This window comes from Gopherus evgoodei, chromosome 3 (assembly GCF_007399415.2).
Source record: "Gopherus evgoodei ecotype Sinaloan lineage chromosome 3, rGopEvg1_v1.p, whole genome shotgun sequence".
In the NCBI taxonomy this organism is placed as follows: Eukaryota; Metazoa; Chordata; order Testudines; family Testudinidae; genus Gopherus; species Gopherus evgoodei.
In genome coordinates, this window is record NC_044324.1 from 56911632 (window position 1) to 56931880 (window position 20249).

At 39.0% G+C, this 20249-nt stretch overlaps 1 protein-coding gene across 1 annotated transcript in view; it reads right to left on the reverse strand.

Moving 5' to 3' along the window:
- The window catches only part of DST (dystonin), a 550812-nt gene that overhangs the window by 165310 nt on the left and 365253 nt on the right, over positions 1–20249 (reverse strand). The window contains 3 exon segments of the mRNA XM_030558316.1: positions 4207–4342; positions 6363–6451; positions 14345–14479. Coding sequence (XP_030414176.1) covers positions 4207–4342; positions 6363–6451; positions 14345–14479 — 360 coding nt within the window.

Here is a 20249-nt window from a genome sequence, read left to right on the forward strand (position 1 = left end):
GTATCATCTCAAAGGAATCTGTCTGACTTACTTCACTAACGCTCAGGACACTATCTCCAGTATTACTCACATCTTGAAAAGCGTTTGGTTCATTCCTCACATTTACTAGCCCATCTCTTTCTTCTTGGACACCTAAGGGTGTTTTGTCAGGCTCTGGAGTATCATCATCTTCAAGCTGAGAGGTACTATAATCATCATCAATCTGAGAGGAGTCATAGGAATCATACCCATCAACCTGAGGAGTATTGTATGCATCGTCATCATCATCATCAACCTGAGGAGTGTCATAGGCATCATCATCTTCATCATCAACCTCAGGAGTGTCATAGGCATCATCATCTTCATTATCAACCTCAGGAGTGGCATAGGCATCATCATCTTCATCATCAACCTGCTGCAAATAGTTATTTTCACACTGTGGGGTGCCATCACTCTCTTTCAGCAGCAGATCACCAGGTTTATTACTATTATCTCCCAGTAGTAACCTGCCATATATAGCATTGCTGTCCCCTAGGAATAACCCACCATGCAGACTGATAATGTTTCCCAGAAGTGACCTGCCATGCATGCTGGTACTGTCTCCCAGCAATGCCTCCCCAGGTGTATCAGTAGTGTCTTCCAATAGAGCCCTACGATGCACATTGCTGGTGTCCTCCAGGGGTGGCCTGCCCTGCATGCCAGTACTGTCTCCCAGTGGTGACCTGCCACATGTATCAGTACTGTTTTTCAACAGAAGGCTGTAATGCACATCACTATTGTCTTCTGGGAGCAGTCCATCAGGCATATTGGTACAGTCCTCAAGGGATGGCCTGCCATACTCATTCTCTTTAGACTGTAGCATGCCATGCTTATGCTCACTATAAACAATTTGACTCACTAATTCCTTACCAGAAAGTTCTCCTAGAAGTCTGTTTTCAATATGTATGTGGCAGAATGAATTGTGACTTCTGTGAAAATCACATTTTTTCATATCTTTATCAGTTAACATACTCTTATCATCAGAGTGCAAAATGTGAGGACCACACTTTGCACTGTTTTCTTGAACAGCACTGACTTCACTATTAACTGATAAATCATCTATACTCAAGGAATTTTCTGAAGTTTTAAAAGTCCTGCTTTCCCTACCCAGGATCTCTCTTCCATCAGGCATGCTGGGTTTGTCTTGATCTATTCTTGAAATAAGATTTCCTTGTGAGTATTTTGGAAGATGACTTTCTGCATTTCCAGAGTTTGCTTGCTGATACACATGCTCACACCGTTCCATCTGTGTTAGTTCAGGATATTCTTGAAAACTTTTGAATACATTCTCTTTCTCAGGGTTTTGAGCACTACCCACTATATTTCCAGTTTCTGCTTCAGGTTTAGACAACAAAGAATTAAATGTACATTCTGATTGTTCAAAACCATTAGCATTAAAGACATTTGCTCTACTGTGAAAATCATTTCTCTCTGAACATTTATCACTCTGAATATCTTCTTCAGGCTGTTTTAAGTTGCTGTCAGTAAAAGTATTCTGTACACCTGTATACTCATGCAGGACATTGCTTGTGACATCATTAAACATGACGTTGTCAGGTTGTTTCAGATCAGTTCTTTTTGAGTTTACATATGTGTTACTAAATCCTCCTTCCGTCACATCAGCACTGGACACAGAATCATCACCTTCCAACAACATGCTGACAGCTTCATCCAGGTCTCCATCATATAACAAAAGTCTTTGCCCTGTGTTTGCATCCATATAACTATTTATCATCAGATAAGACATGAATAATTTTTTAGTTTGCTCTACACTGTGAGGCATTGGCTCTTCTGTACCTGAAACTTCTTGTTCCTGTCTATGGTCATGAAATGCAGATGGCTGGAATTCATAAGATGATAACCATCTTGCAGCATTTTTACAAGAGGACTCTAAATCCTCCATGTTAGGCATTTTATCAGGTAAAACTACATTGTTCAAAACAGATACAGTATTACCATCTATTACCCCTAACTGTGCGGCATTATCGAGACTGAGTACCTCACAGGTTTCAGGAATATAAATTGCAGCTATTTTCTGCCTGCCATTTAGTATTTTGCTTGCCAGCTCATTTGTTATCATCCCTTGATGTAAAGAAGTAGATATGGGGAATATTTCACCAGAATGAGGCCAAATGAGGCCAATGAAGCCTCTCTGTGCTTCTAGTACCAAGAGTGCACTGCTAGATGAGATTAAACTGCATTGTATGGCTTCATCTACAGTTAAGCGTTTAGATGAATTTGAGCATAATATCCCACCAGTCTGAATCTGATGAGTCAGAATACCACACGCAGTGTCCTGATCAATCAACTCTTGTCTCATGGCTTCTTCCACAGTCATTCTATGCCCTGAGTCAGGTTCGATTATACCTCCAGACAGTAGTTGAGCTCCCAGCAACCTGAACATGGTTTCACGGTCTATGAGACCTTCATGGGCTGCTCTCAAAATACTTATCTGCCTTCCACATTTGAGAGTTATTCTACCTCTTTCTTGTGGTCTTACAGGTAGAAGTCTTAACCCTGTTTCTTCACTTATTATGCTTCTTTGAACCATCTCCTCCAGTGAAACCTTTTCTGCAGTGTTGGGGTCTATGAGATCTTTGCATGTGTCTTGCTTTTCCAAAAGCTTTGAAAATAAAGATGCAGAAACCAGGTTCCTCTGGAAAGCTTTGTGCAAAGTGAGTTGCTCCCCTGTAGCTGGCATAACTAGATATCCTCTGGAAAGCTGAATCTCAAGAATTTTAATGGCAAGAGTCTCTGGAATAATACCTTGTTCTAAGGCAGCTACAGCTGGAAGATTTGTGAATGACGACTCTGAAATAATTTTCTTAGCATTATTTAATTCCTGTAGTTGCAGTAGAGTTTGCTCATCAATAAGTTTATGGACTTTTGCTTCTTCGAGATCAAAACATATTCCAAAGTCTGGTGAAATTAGCCCAGATAAAATCAGCTGATTCTCAAGCAATCTAATGCCAGTTTCAGAGTCAATTAGACCTTTTAAAACAGACTGAAAGACTGAAAGGACTTCTCCAGTTGTTTGATCAATGATACCAGCAATAACTTTATCCACCTAAAAAGGAATATAAAGAATGTTTTCAAGTAATTTTATAATTATACATATTAAACTTTTTTTTTTGCTTTTGAATACATATTAAGCACAAAATCATGTACTTACCAGGACTGGGACAATGCTGTGAGTATTAGCAGCTCAAATGTGCAAGTGATCTATGTCAGTGATTCAACAGCACACGATGTAATAAAAGAGTTAAAATCAACATGCATCTGTGAATTGAAAATCTATGCTCTGCATACATAAATAGGGTTAGTGGAAGGCAGCAGAATAGATGATTATATAGTGAACAATAGGACATATACCTGGAAGGCAAACTGTCATGCTCTAAGTGTCTGTGAAAGGTTAAAAGATTCAAAAATAGTATGTGATACAAAATGACCATGCTACTCATGTTTACAGCATACAGCACTTTTGCACAGACACCCAAACATATGGAATCGGATATTATAGAACCCAAATACTTCAACTAGTTTCCATGGAAAGTATGTAATCAGGTCGGCAACATTATTTTAAAATAATTATACAAGACATCGCTTCTACTTGTATATTCACACATATATTCACAATACCTTTATGATATAATTCCATATTTGAGATTTAGATTGGTTTATAAAAAATGTACTTGTGGTACCTCATAACTATTTACTGTATGTGGTCCCAACAATATACCCAACTGGAATTTAAAGACAATCCGGAACACTATATATCTTCTGGGATATCTCTGGGGGAGTACATGGCAGAAATTAACCCATATTATTTTATGGTGTCATATTTTTGCAGCACACAAACTTATCTAGCAATCAGAGGATGGTTTTTAAAGAGAAGAGTTAAGAGATGGATGATTTGCTTATCTTTGTTCATGCAAGGCACATGGTATTAAGACTCTTCACGCAAGTTCTGATTAACAGAATGTTCATATGCACACGTAAGACTACATATATTATACAAATATATAGAAACTGTAGTCATATGATTCAGGTCTCAGCTTATTGATACGTACAATCAAATACAGTTTCTCCTTTCATTGTTAACATATTGTTCCACAACCATGCAGTAAATCTAAAAAGAAAAATGTACTGCAGCTAGAAACACAACAACAAAATTTTCTGTGCTATTACCTTTTCCTCCATCTTTTCATCACCTACATTTTGTGCCCTCTGCAGTTGTTTCAAAGCTTCATTAGATAAGAGATTATAACCTTCTTGAAGGGACTTCACTTGTTTTTCCATTTCATTTCTCTCTCCAACCGTCATTCTACCAAAAAAATAGATACGATTATTATCAGATTTGAAAACTTCAGTAGGTGATAAGTTCTGCCTTTTTTGTTGGTTGTGAGTTCTGTGTATGTGATCATACAAATCAAATCGGCAGAATGATCTAGCAAATCAAATGGTGAACTCATCAGAAGACATAGGTTTTATTCCTGGCTTAGCTACTGGCTTGCTGGGTGAATGTGAAAAAGTTACTTCACTTCCCTATGCCTCGGTTTCCCCATCTGTAACATGAGGGTAATCATAGTGACATCCTTTGCAAAGTGTATTGAGATCTATTGATGAAAAGTGCTAGATACTATAATTATTTTAGAAATGAGAAAAATCTGACTTGAGTTTTTGGGCCAATATTAGGACATATGATAAAAAAAGTTGTATGAAAACATTCATCAAATACAATTGAATAATTAATACATTTAAGTCAACTGGTGATCAGAAAATGAGACAAAATTAACTGAAAGATGCTTTTAGTGAATTATTCCCTCAATTCTATTGTTTATGGTCTGTCGGCCAGTCTTCCATGCCTCTGACTGTTTACTGACCACCAGCCAAGGCAATGTGAATTCATTTTGATAGCAAGCACTCATGAGAACCACGGGAAACACTTTACTAAAATCCAAGTATATTACATCTACTAATTTCAGTGATGGATGAAACAAAACTTCTCTATATAACTTATATTTTAGTTTGTTAATATTGTAAAGTGTTTGAGGTCCTTCAAATGAAAGGTGCTGTATAAATATAAAAGTATTGTCATGTGTTGTGTCACCTAATCCAGGGAGCTGTTGTGAAGCCTGGGCTTACAAATTTACCTCAATTGTGGGCTCAATTGGAAAAACTGTGAGAAAGTTCATGAAATGTCACAATTACCTATAAAACAAATATTAATAGGAAATGAGAAAAGGTACAAAAGCAATTCAGAAAGACTAAAAAAAATGCCTACTGATATAATTCAAGGACTGTGTTAAAATCATGCCTAGTAAATAAGAAAAGTGAGGAATCCGGAAATCAATAAACCCAATCAGTGTGTCAGAAATTAGGCCTAATAGTTAGACAAAATAACAAGAGGGTGAGATATTCCACCTGTTGCACCCTTTTGCTGTCCTCAAAAAGAGACTTTAGGGAGAAAAACTGGCTACTGGAGAGAGCTTCACCATCATGGCTGCTACCCCATCAGTCTCCTGGGACACTGGACCTTCTTCATCCCAATCCTGAAAAATGTCCTGACAGACTAGGCCACAGAGAGGGAGACAGATGACGCTCCCATTTCCACTGGCTATAGTTAAATCCTAAAACACCATCTAGGATGCAAGACTTAGTCACAAATCTTCCTTCCCATCCCACCCACTCCATGTGTCCTTTTCCTTCCCCCACCTTATTTCTTCTCTTTCCTATCTCCTTCCTTTTACTTTCTGTCAAATAAGAGTCTGGCGTAGCCACCAAGGCTGCATATTTTGAAACACTGTTGAAAACCTGTTACCAGAAAGAGGAAGCTAAAGAAATGCCCTGAACAGCCCAATGCTGGTACAAGTTTGCCTAGTCTTGGGAGAAGCTGATAAGATCCTGTGCTGTGCCTGTGTTTTTCCAGCAGTTAGGCTGCAAGTGAGAGTCAACATCAGAGATAGAAGCTGCATTTTCTCTCTGTATCTCTAATAAAAGGTTAAACTTACTTTAATGATGTGTTTGCCATGGTATTAAGCAGAAGTTGATCTCTATACATCAAACCTTGAACCTTGTTTAACACTGTTTAATAATTGGAGAGTGACTGGGTTATGTTAACGTCTTTAATGCTTTGGGCCTCCTACTTCCATCTAAATTGATACAATCTTTTATACACCTAATCAAGTTCTCATCAAAATTACATTTAAACTAAACAAAAAGAACAAATAAAATATTACTCACTATAACTGTAAGATGAGAATACCAGTCTGTTCCTTATATGCAAATATGATGCAGTAATTTACAGTTACATTAACAAAGTGTTGTGATAAAATTTAACATACTTGTCACTGTGTTTAGCCAAAAATGACTGTGTAGTCTGCAAAGCCTCAGATATTTGTTCTCTCTTGGTTACTATTTCATCAGCAGAAATCTGAAAAATATACAATCAAAATTCAGTTCTCCACAGTGCACATGTCTGAAAAGAGAGAATGGAAAAGTAGCCAACACATACAACTCCATTACTTTCAGTCTGAGTATTGATGAGCTTGCCATACTGGGCAAACTTTGGGCATTTCTGGACAGGCTAGGCCTAGATAAGGTTAGTTGTTTGTCATGGCAAAAATATTGTCATTTTAAAACGGGGGAAAACCACAGCACAAATCTTTTTCTCTAGAATTAAGCTGTTTGTCATGGATAATTACTAGGGAAGTCAAATATCCTTTATTTTACAATATTTATTTAAAAGCATACAATAGTATTTAACTATTTAGCTATACCTGACATATGTAGTATTCAGCTACACCTGACATATGGAAAGCCAACCTTATACAGATTTTATGAAGGAGTCTTGTTCAGTAGCTTCCCGACCAAGATGACAAAGATCATGACTTCAGAAAAAATACCTGAAAGTCACAGATTGTGTCCTGAATGTCAGCACTGGCTTTATTCTGCCAATGACTTTTACTATTAACTTCAATGGGAATGGAGGATATGCCAACACTGAGTGCTTTTGGAAATCCCACCCATAAAGCTCACTGCTTTTCAAACTGATACTTTGTAGAACAAATAATAAAAACTAAACTGGGACTATGAAACCGTAGTTACACTTAGGGCTATCTACACTACTGGGGGCGGGGGTGGGGAAGGGAGATCGATCTAAGTTATGCAACTTCAGCTACATGAATAATGTAACTGAAGTCAACATACACCTCTACCTTGATATAATGCTTTCCTCAGGAGCCAAAAAAATCTTACTGCGTTATAGGTGAAACAGCGTTATATCGAACTTACTTTGAGACGCTGGAGCATGGAGCCCCGCCTTCCGGTAGCACTGCTTTACTGTGTTATATTCGAATTCGTGTTATATCGGATCATGTTATATTGAAGTAGAGGTGTACTTAGATCTGTTTTCTGCAGTGTCTTCACCGCAGTGTGTCCATGGGAGAAGCTCTCCCATCAATTCCCCTTGTGCTTCTTTTTGAAGTGTAGAGTACCGGAATCGATGCTAGAGAGATTGGCGGTCGATCTGTCGTGTCTATACTGGACATGATAAATCGACCCCGCTGGATCAATCACTGCCCGTTGATCCAGCCGGTAGTGTAGACAAGCCCTTAGTATTGGTCCTACACGAACAAATCTGTGAATCTGTGATATGTGGTCAGTATATCCTATATGAACAGTTTTGTGAGCTAGACAATGAGGACAGTGCCAAAGCTTTATGTTTGATGTTAGCTTGTTACTTGTATTCTGATCTACAAGGATAATTACATAAACTAAACTAAGTCATAAAACATTCATATGATCCTGAGGCTGCTCATATGACCATCCAGCCAAGTCAGCCCCAGGAGAGCAGGGAAGCACTATACTTCACAATTGGAAATTTATATTCACATAAACCACTTTACACCCATTAACTGCAGTAAATATCTGAAACAAGCTCATTCCAGAGGATAGCGTGAAACCTGGTAGCTAAATATATTAAACTATATATTTAAACTACTGCTTCCCCGCCCCCACTGAAAATTTTACAATTAACTGGGAGTGAAGCTTTTTAAGGTGCTGATTAAGGAGATTTCACCCTATATTTCTTACACTATACCCCAGTACAGATGACCAGGTGCTTTATTTTTATGTTTGACTTTATGAACATTATCGATGTGGCAACTGATAATGAAGATAGTCAAAAACTATATCAGGTCTCTTAACACTAAGAACAAATAAAAGGTTGGGTAGCACAGTGTCTCTGACCAGAGTGGAAAGAGACATGCTTGTTTTCTTACAACCATGTTATAATACTATATAGCAGGGTAGCTTACAAACTAGCAATAACAGATTTATAATGAAATATCATTATCTACACTGCTCCAGGAAACCATGTTAGCATAATGCTGATTCTAAAATGGACAGAGTCCCAGCTACTCACTGCCATGTTTAGAAGAAAGCATATGGGAAGAACCATGCATTTCTTCACCAGTTCAGCATCTTGGTTTCCTTTAAAAGTTAGGGTTGGTTGACAACAATAATATTCATAATTTTTCCACTGTTCCTATTACTCACTTATCACCCTCTTCTTGTGTACTGAATTAGCATTTCAGCTTTAAGAGACTCTCCTTCAGAACAGCATGGATGGAGAGAAGCAGATATATGCAAGCCAATAAGTAGGAAGTCTCTTAACTTTTAAGTGTACATTTTATTTCTGAAAAGTGAGTAGAAGGTGGGGACGGAATAGGAGAGAACTGGTGTAGTTAAGATGGTCTAGAGAACAGACCTGAGTTTTGATCCCTCCCCTTTTTTTCCTGTATAAAAGCCATGAAGATAGATTGGTTGCCATTAAATAGCCAACATTTGTCAACAGTTATCTAAGAGTGCTACCTGAGATACAAGAGTGGTTTCCTAATCTATGAATGGGCTAAAATGAGGTCTCTAACAATTGTGTGGAAATTTTTAGCAAATTGTGATTTTTCAAAATGGTAGTCACCTGACTCATAAAGGGCTATGCCCAGCCCAGGATTGCTTCCATGAACACCAAAGGCTAAAGGGCTGCACAGATCACTCTCTATTTTAAAGCAGCACTTCTCCTTCTGAAGAAAAGATGATTCACCTTGTATGATAACTGGAGTTCTTCAAGATGTGTCCCTCTAAGGGGGTGCTCCACATCAGGATATGTGCATGCCTGTGCACTCTGGATTGGAGGCATTTTGTCAGTAGTATCTGTACCTGTGCACTAGACGCCCTCGTGCTCTAGTACAAGGGCATATAGAGAGGGGTGGATCCACCACCAATCCAGTTTCTTCTTAACCAAGAAAGTCCAATAAGAGACTTTGAGACAGAGGGGAATGAGGATAGGCTATGGAGCACCCAAAGGGACACACATCTCAAACAATTCCAGTTACTGCACAAGTTGAGTACCTCTCTTTCTTCAAGTGATGTCCCTGTGGGTGTTCCATATCAGGAGACTTCCAAGCAGCACTTCCATCACAGAAAAGAGAGTTGAGGAGGTGGATTCAGCACAGATTGTAGAACAGAGTCACCAAAAGCCACATCAGTTCTGGAAGCAGTCACAAGAGACTAGTGCTGGGAAACTGTGTATATCGAAGACCAGGTGGCTTCTCTGCAGATCTCTGAGATAGGCTTGTTTCTCAGCAGGGCAAGAGAGGTAGATTGAACCCTCGTGAAGTGAGCAATAACTCTTGGGAGGTGAGTGATCCCTTGAGACTTTGTAGCAGCTTAAAATCCATCATGCAACCCACTTGAGTGTAAGTTACCTGTCCTTTTATGCATCCTGCACTAGAGATAAAAAGTCTGGGCAAAGCCATAACGGACCTAGTCCTGTCTAGGTAAAAAGCAAGAGCTCTTCTTGCCCTTGGGTAAGTATGCTCTGGCTGTAGAGTAGCTCTGATGAAGTCTATTCGTTGGGTGGATGTGACAGTAGACTTTTCCATACTGAAGCGACAGGCCAGTGAGTGGAAGAGAGACAAGATCTTCTGGTTTCTGTCTGTGCTTCGAGGAATGACTAGCCTTTTGGAAGTCAATCATCCAGATAGGGGAAAATGATTATTCTCATTTGACGAAGATGGGATGCGGCAGCCAACAGAACTTTGGTAAAGACCATTTGAGCAGTGCAAAGGCTGAAAGGTACAACTCAATAGTGGTAGCAGTCTCTGTGCATCACAAAACATAGGAAACCTCTGTGTGAAGGAGGCATGGCTATATGGAAATAAATGATCTGAAGGTCGAGGAAGGCAAACCAATCTCCCAGGTCCAGAGAGGGAATTATTGCTCCTAATGATCACTTCTAATTTTTGCTACCACTCTGAACTGTTAAGTGTGGACAAAGCTGCTTATTGTCCTGAGGCCCAGAATTGGTCTCCATCCCCCATTGTTCTTTGGAACCAGGAAATACGTGTAATAAAATTCTTTCCTGACTAAGTCAGGTGGGACTGGCTTGATCACCCCCAGTGTTAACAGGAACTGCACCTGATGCCTCAAGAGACTCTCATGAGAGGGGTCCCTGCAGAGAGAAGGAGGTGAGGAGGTAGACATAAACTGAACTGGATGGAGTAATCTATAAATATCACCTCCAAGATCCATCTCTCCTAGATGATAAGCTCTCAGGAAGGTAGGGAATGAGAGAGAGAGAGAGAGGCCCCACCAGGGTGGAAAGGGGATAAGTGAAGCATAAAATCTGGAACAGGAGAGTTTGTGACTCTTCATCAATGGGTCTAAATGGTCATTTCAAAGATGTTGCCAACTGGAATGTTGCAGTACAGGGCAGTCCTTTCTATGAGAACCTGGGCTTCTTCCTGAAGGGCTGAGCTGTTCTAATGAGCTGGTAGTTGACTGAGTGAGACCGTTGAGCCATCTGTGACCTGCTGAACTTTTTCTTTGCCATAAGTGTAAACATGCCCAGAGATCGTAGCTTCACCCAGAATCCTTAAGAAAGTGAAGTGACCCATCCATAGCATTGCTGAATAACTTGAGTCCCTTGAAGGGTGGGACAATCAATCGTATTTTGTACCTCACAGAGGATTGCAGACAAAATGCTCTACACCTGATTACTGCTTCAGTCATCTAATCAGGGCTGACGAGCTGTCCTGGCAATTGTCTGGCCATCTGCTATGAGAGTTTGAACTTGTTTCCTCTGATCCTGGGGTGAGCGTTCAATAAAGGGTAAACATTTGGAATAGTTTGTAAAACTGTATTTCATCAACAGGGTTTGGTAACTGGTTACTCTGAAGTGCGGTATGGCAAAGGAGTACGTTTTTCCATGCTAGAAGGTCCAGTCCTCTTTGTTTTTTATCAGAAGGAATGGAATGGAATCCATGTTGTCTATTGTTTGTTGACTGCTTCCATCAGCAGAGAGTTGGGCGTAGGATGGGAAAAGAAATATTTTGATCCTTTGGGTGGGATGTAATACTTTTTGTCCAACCATTTACACATATGCAGTGCAATAGCTGGGTTTGACACACACTACATGCCTAGGCCAACAGAGCATCATTAATGGACAGGGTGATTTTGCTCAGACAAGAGGTGTGAAGGATATCCAACAAGGAGTGTTGGGGTTCTTTCTCTTTCAGTGGAATATATAGGATCTCCTCTATACACTTCATAGGGTCCAGAAAAGTCTTGAAATCATCAGCATAAGACGGTGAGGGAGGCATGACAGCCTCATTTGGTGAGGAAGAGGATTTGCAGGAAGATGATGTTTCTTCCTCCGCAGCTCTTGCTCCTTTGTATGACTGCACTGTGCGGAGGAACCTGAGTGAGGCATTTGTTGCTCTTGATATATCCTCTTATGAGATGGTACTGGTAAAACTAATCACCGTAAGGGGTCTATAGGTTCCAATACACCCACCTTGGTGGGGCGAAAGGGAATGGGACAAGACTCCACTGTTATCCTTGCTAGGATTAGGTGTATCCCTTGCTAGAGTGTATCCCGAGTGAAGGAGGTTGAAAAGGGAAATCCTGTATAGATAGTTCAGAATCTGATGAGGAGTCATCTCCTGTGCCAATTGGAGGGGCAAATGGTGTCAATACCAATGGTTAAGTTGGCACTAGGGCCCCAAAGGGGTCCCGTAAATGCATGGGTATCAGAGGCTGTTGATATGAAGGTACCAGATGGTGCTGAGTTGGGATTCGCTAGAAATGTATCTGTGTGCCCTCAAAGAGTTTATCAGGGACTGGAGACCAAGATGGTACTGGAGGGCAACACATCATTGAAAATGGTAGGAGAGAGTAATTAGGCTCTGTCGGGTGAGATGGTACTGGTGGGGAGTGTGTCTCTGTATTTCTCAGCAATGATGATTCAGATGCTCCAGGATCTGAAGGTCCACATTAGTCAAAAGACTGGACAGTACCAGGGATTCTGGACTCCGAGAGGAAATATCGGGAGTCAGAATATCTGGAGGTACCATAGACGGTGCTGAAGTACAATCAGTACGTCCTTCATGTCTGGTTTCTGGAGATGGTATCGATGCTTTCAGTCTGGCTCTGGAGTCTTTATGTTTTGAAGCCATAGAGTTCAGTGCCAATGTAGGTACTGCTTAACACAGTTTACTAGACAGTTTGTTGGTATGTGGCATGGTCTTCTTAGCCAGTGCCACAGTCTCAATAGCAGAGGTGATGGGAACCTCAGCAGTATGCATAACGAGACACAAGGTCTCCTGAGACCTAGATCGAGTGGGTGACTTCCCCTTTCTCATTTCCTGTTCTGGGGAAGGAACCCTTCTCTTCTTTGATGGTTAAGATGGTTCTGAAGAGTATCCTGGGTCTTTGCTTATGATCGCAATAGAGATGGTCACCAGAGCTCTGTGGATCCTAGTGTACAGGGGGTTGACTCAGATCCTGTTGGTGTCAGTGAGTGGTCCATTAACAAGAGTTTGAGCCTGTCCCTCATCAACGTATTAGATCTGCTCTTATACTCTGAGTAGATCTTGAATTTGGAAGGGATGTGAGACAACTCAAGCGAGCTTTAACATCCAGCGCTGCTGGGGAAAGACCTATGGCAGATCTGGCGGGGTTCAAAGCCTGGGTATTTGGGCATAGCCTGCACTCAAGACCGTGGATCAAAGGCCCGAGAAAAACAAAGGCACAATTCAGGCCAAAGAAAGGGAAGTGGAACCCCTGCCCACCTTTTTTAAGTGAACATTGTGCTAAACAAAAATAAAGAAAAAAATACTTAGAAAATATAGAAGGAGGACACTGCAATGCTCATCTCAAGCTGCAGGCAGCTGAGGGAGAACTGGCATGGCAGCAGTTCCGCCTCTCACTATAAGATGGAGGTATGGATCCACAGACATTGCTGATGAAAAATCACTGATCCAGAATTCACAAGCAAGCACACATCTTGAAATGGAGCACCCATAGGGACACTACTTGAAAAAGAGCCAGCTACACACAATACCTTATGTGGCCACTTAAATGTGTCCCCTTCCCATTGGTAGAGTACTAGACAGACAATCAGAATTGCTTAGAAATATTAGTCAGTGTCTCCCCTGGTCTCTTAACATGGTAAACTAACAGTCAAGCAAGGGAAAAAATGCAAATAATGAGGCAACCTGACCACCAAATCTCACTCACAGAGCTTAGTGTGGGATAACAAAGGATCCCAGCAGACCCACTCTGTATCTCCTTTCCCTAAAATAGCACTCTTGTGCGAGGCAGGAACGAAGCCACCTTCAACTGAAGAATCATGGGAGAGGAGACATTATTGTCTTCAATGCTCAATGGATGAGAGTTGCCCACATCTATTCCAACTCAAAGTACTTATATTTTTTAAGAAAATGAAAACTGGTCTGGGATCCCATCCCTTCCCCCCTCCCACTCCTTCTTTACTGGAGGTAGCATGGGTATTACTAGTGCTGTAGTAACTCCTGCAAGATGAGGAAACGGACCCAGAATTGGATGTACATTGTGCAGAAGGCAGAGATGATTTATATAAGCTGTATACCCAGTTGATTCTATAGCTCCCAGGTTCAGAGTTGTGTTCCTTCTATATTAGTGGCCTTGTGCCCCAACTTGACCTCTGGATAGGTCATCCTTCTGTAGTCAGAACATGTCGCATTTTGGGATCTTCGCATCCCAGAGGGCAGACTATATTTTTCTTCTTAAGAGTGTTCCACAATATCTTGTTCTCTTAAATGTTTTCATATTTGTAAATGTATTTTATTAACATTTTAAAATGTTTCCCTCAGAGCCAAATGTGAAATTGAATCTTTCGAGTATCACAAAAATATTTATAGAAACCTTTGCGCATATTAACCAGGACAAAGAACAACAACAACAACAACAAAAAGTGGTGCTCTATCAAGAAATCTTTGAGTACCTGCTGCTTAGGCAAGTCTGCCTTTTCAGCTTTTTCTCCTTCTCCCTTGCTGAGGGTCTTGCTGATGTCTGACACCCATTTCAGTAAATCCCCAGCTTTCTCAACATGCTCTTTCTTTTCCTCTTCCATTGACTTCTGGGGGGTAATGTGTATCGTAAAAAATACATTTATTTAAACAGTTGAGATAGTAAATTCTAACCTACTAACTCTCAATCCTCTCATAATGCCACTATTACCACAAAAGCTACAATAGTTTGAGTAGTTTTATTTATTTATTGTACCTTATGCATTTCTGTCACCTATATGAAAATATATATGTATATGCAATATAACTGGAGACATTATTAGAGGTAATTCCTCTAAGATATTTCCACAGATTCTAAAATGGCTATGGTATATACATATTCCCACATGCAGACACATGAACCATTTTATTGAAAGTACAGAAACAGATTAATCTCCCAGCCACTACTCAGTAATTAAAATCTAAATAATGCTTGTAGTCAGAAAAGCTAAAGCATCTTCGAATTGCTGCCTTTCCATTAGCCTTATATGCCGAGAGCCAGCACTGGGTATCACATTTCCAGAGTACATTGGGATAGGTTACTAAATTACATTTAGAAGGAAATACAGTATTATTATAGTCTTCGAAACAAGATATACTGAAAAATAATAACAGAGGAGTCACCATTTTGTTTGCAATAAATATATTATGAATTTGTAGTTTGTGTCAAATAGTATATGATTTTTAACCAGACTTTTATAGTAGTTGAAAACTTTTCAGTACTTGTGTTGAAATGCTTTCATTTATCACAAGAAAAAAGGAAAGAACATTTAAAAATGGTTTAAAAAACTAAGCACTTCATATCAATACATCTTATCTTGTACATACTGCAGTTTTATGAAAAACTAATTGCACTGATCCAAGTTTTCTCTGAAATCAGCGGAAAATCATGTTGATGAGAAATTTAAACAATACCACTCCAGACTACAAATGTATGACCTAATTCTGCAAATGCTAAATATATGTGAGTAGCTTTATGCGAGTAGTCTCGTGTGCATAAGTGTTCCAAAGATTTAAGCCTAAATATCTGCACCACATTTTGATACCTTTGTACTATAAAATATTTAGTTTTTTAAGATTTAAGAGCAATTTGAAATTCCAAATCAAGCCATCACCGCTGGATGAAATATTGTAATATTATACACAAAACAGCTCCTATTTTGAAGTTAATGGGACTTTTGCCTAATAAAACCATGTAAACACTGCAACACTTCACACCTATTATGAACTTTATTCCTTTATGGTGTCTAACTTCTATAGTATGTTATCACTCTCACATGATTACACAATAGTATTAGTAGTTCCCCACCAACAGCCTAGTGATCAATGGGAGTCTTTTCACTGAATGGACTTTGGATCTGGCCCAAAAGTGAGTACCAAAATCACTATTTGATTACGAAGCATAATAAAGACTAGAAATTCCTATCTTAATGGGCTCAGTTGCTTCCAATAATCGTAGCCCTGTGTGGCAATCAAAAATAGACTTTTCCAAGGATTCTTTGTATGTTAACTTCTTCTTTGTTTTGGGACATGTAATGGCTTTAACATGTGACTTGTCATCTTTAATTTTTGTAGCTGTGATAGCATCAATAATGCCATTCTTAATAGCATCTTCCATAGACAACCTGCAATGAGATTTTGGATCTATCAGTCCACCAGTCAAGTATTGATACTGCAGGCAGCGAATGCCTGTGTCTTTGTTCAGGACATTTACATTCATAGCTTCAATGGCTGACATAATTTTGTTTGTTACAGGATTAATGATCCCAGTAAAGACTAACTCACACTGTTGAATTTGCTTAGCACTTATTTCATCAATTAACTCCCTCTGCAAAGCTTCTGAAACACTGTACTTTTTCCCAGTAAATGGATCAATTATGCCTCCTGTACTGGCTTGAGCTTCAAGACACCTTAGGGCAGTAATTCTATCCACCAAGTTTTTGCGTGAGGCTTTTAGAACTGTAATTCTTTCATTGGTGTCAGAAAGCCAGTATCCTGCAATAGGGCTGTTCAAATCTTTACATGGTTGTGAACTGCTCAGCAAAATATCACCAAACTCATTAGCTGTGATGAGGCCTTCCTTATATTTGTTGACTAATGTTCTGTCAATTGTACCCTGTGTTAATGCCTCTTCAATATTAAACTGTATTCCAGTTTTGAGATCTGTTAGCAAAAGAGAAGAGTTTCCATGGGAATCAAAACATGTAGACTCCTTCCACTGAAATTCCTGTTCTAATAGCTCAAGATATGTACTTTTATCAATTAAATCCCTTTGATAAGCCTCATATGAAGTCATTTCTGTTCCAGTTTTGATGTCTACTATGGAAATCTTATGAACTTTTTCTGCTGATGGGTTAGTAATTTTTCTGTCCCCAACTGGAAGCAGAACACATTTGCTACCTACATCAAACACACAAATTTTCAGCAACTCATCGTAGTACATGGCTTGCCTATTATTTGGGTTTTGAAAACATTTTGCATTACTAGAAGGTTCATGTAAAAATTTTAAAATTGTTTTATTTAGCAAGCCTAGCTGTACTGCGACATCTGGAGGAATACGAACACTTCTTACAGGGTCAATAATTCCCCCACTTGCAACCTGGACTTCAAGAATATTTTTACCTTTTTGTCTTTCCAGGATTCTAGCTTCAATAGCTTGATACACTGATATTATTTTACCAGAACAGTAATATCCTAAAACTGCTTTCTCTGCCTCAAGTAGTCTACCTTTGAATTCATTATCTACAAGTCCTCTAACAATTGAGTCATCGACAGAATACTTCTGACCTGTTGTGGGATCAATGATGAAACCTGTGGCAGCCTGGGCTTCTAAAAATGCTAATGCTAATGTTTTTTCAATTATTCTTTTCTTTGCTGCTAAAGCAAAAGAGATTATTTCTTTGCTGGATTCAATGTACAGCCCAGCTATAGCAGTAGGTTTAGTTAAAAACATTTCAAGACTTTTCTGAACCTCATCAAATGACTTCTGCCCTGAATGGAGCTGTTCAACTGTGCTCCTGTCTAGAAGCTTCACTTCAACCAACTGTCTGGCAGTTACATCATGTCGGAGACCTTGAAATTTAATATCATCTTCCCCAGCAGAATATTCATAGTGAACCGTATCAACATTCTTCATATTCTTGCCCTCTAAGAAAGAGCTAATCTTTGGAAAATCTTCTCCCCTTAAACTTTCAGATGTTTGGTATCCATCAAACATCCTGTCTTCATTACCAAGATTCTGGTCATTTTCTTGTTTTAATGTTGTAACTTCAACAAGCACATCATACTGCTTGCTCTTCACTATCTGTAAACAGGAATTTTTTGACACAATGAGCAATAGAGCTGGAGAATGTAATTTGCACTTTACACAATTCAGTCCAAAGTCCACCACCAGAAGAATTCAATGGAGAAAGTAAACAGCAAAAATCATGAATAAGAAATTTTATTAGCACGGACAGCACAGGATAAAATTAACTAGATTTTAAAAAATATATATACACCTCAAATATTTGTTTAAAAAGGACAGATTAATGGGCATGTGGCTGAAATCCAAGGTAGAAATTTTATTCTGTGCTTATTACCTGCACTTATTGATATCACTCAATGCACTTTTAACTGTAACTGAGTATAATCATTGTATGTGAATTTCTATAATGTAAATAAACTTTTAACAAATAAAAATAAAGTTTCAAATAATCCTATTGCAAATATTTGAGTATTTTAGTCTTTTTTTTGTATTCACAGATAAGCAGAAGAGGTCCCCATACACCAGAATAAAAAAAAAAGTATACAACAGAGAGCATAGAAGAGCAATACCAAATTTTAAAGAATGGAACAGTAAAAACCAGCACCAGCAAGGCAAATGTCAACAAAACTTAGAGTATACCTCCAAAGGGTGCATGAGCTTTACTAGTCCCGGTCCATGTTTTTCTTCTTCATGCCAGGAAGTGTGAAGGTTTTTATCTCTTAATTTGTCTATTTCCGATATTTTTGTCATGGAGTTTGTTTTATCAAAAGTTATCTGGAGCTGGGTGCTTGTCTGAGAAACAAACTCTGTAAAAGCCTGTTGGCCAGTATCATCTTCTAGGGATTGGTTTGTTCTTGACAACTGGAGCTGTGCCTCTTTTGGTTCTGTATCATCACCACCCAGGTGCAGCTTCTTTTCTCCTAATCGATCCATTTTAAACCCCGGAATGTTTATATCAGCCTGTCTCTCCTGTTTCTGTCTTAACAATGAAGAAGTCATTTTTGCACATGGATGAAGTTGTTCTAAATCTCTAGGTGAGGTTTCTCCCACGTAATTAAATTCCCTTACCTTCTTCTCACAGTCCAATTTGAATACAGAATCTTTGATGTTATGATGTTGCTTAACTCCATTCTGAAACCTTAGGAACTGGTGTTCACGTTCCTTCATCGGCATGTCCATATCCTGTTTTAGGGTCTCCACCATACGCCTCTGTACCTCCAATTCCTCCTCAAGTTTCTGATATTTCTGAAAATAATCCATTTCAGCATGCTTTCCTTGTTGTAGTTGCTCACGACATTTCCGAAGTCTTTCTTGCAGATCTTCAATTTGCATCTTGTACAATTTTATATTCTCTTCAGCCATATTTTTTTCTTGCTGAAGAGTGACACATTCCAGTCTTATACCCGAAATGTCATTTTCAGTGATGCTATGTGATTCCAGTAGTTTTTCAACTTTTTTTCTGAATTCCTCTGCAGAATGTTTAAACCTAATGGACTCTTCCTGAAACAGAGCCATCTTTTTGCGTGCCATTTGTTCATCTAGGGTCTTTTGATGGAATTCATCCTGCAGCTTCTTCAGTTTACTATTTAGCTCTTGTATATGAGCTTGCTGTAGCTGTATTTTCTGCTCACTTAACCTCTTTTCAACAGTGAAAGCATTTAGTTGTGCATTTAGATTTTTAACCTCTATCTCAGTGTTCAGTTTGAAAGCACTCTGCTTATCACACTTCTGTTTAAATTCGCTGGCTAATGTTTTTGTTTTTATTAGCTCATCTTCTAGACTTTTGACTTTACTTATGAATTCTTGCTCGATTATTATCTGCTTGTGCAACTGTTCATTTGTGGTACGTAGCTGTTCTTTAAAACCATCTGCTAGGGTTTTTAAGGTATCATTTTTTCTCTGAATACTTTGTTTCTCCAGAATTATCCTCTCTGATTCAGACTGAATTTGTTGCATCATTATTTTGGTTTCAGTATTCGATCTGGAAAGCTCCTCGACCTTTTGTTTCAATGATTCTGCCAAACGATTGCTTTTGGCCAAATCATCTTTCACCATTTGAATCTTCTGTTGATTTTCATTCTCCGCTCTTGTCTTTTGAAGCAGCTGTTCCTGGATTTTTTTATACTGATCTTGCAGATTATTTGCTTCTCCTTTGCATGACTGTGTTCTTTGTTCAGCTATCAGCTTCTCTTTCTGGAGAGAGTTGATTTGTGAATTTAAATGCTGAACAGTGATTTCAATTTGTGTGTGTGATCTAGTCAATTCCTCTACTTCCCTTTTTAATTGCACCTTTTCCTGCTGAAGAGATTTCAGCTCTTCTTGATAATTTATTTTAACTTTCTTAAGATCTATGGCCTCCTGCATTACCTCTTCAGCTTTACCTGTAGTTTTGTGCAGCTGCCTATCAAGTTCTTTCAACTTTTGCAAATATCCCTGCTCTATCTGATCTTTTTGGTCCAACTCAATTTTCAGACATTTAAGTGTATTATTGGCATCATCTAATTTCTCTTTTAGTAAACGAGCCTTTTCTTCAGCTGATACTTTTTGAAGTTCAAGATCATTCAGTTCGTATTTTAGATCTTTAATGTTTTTTT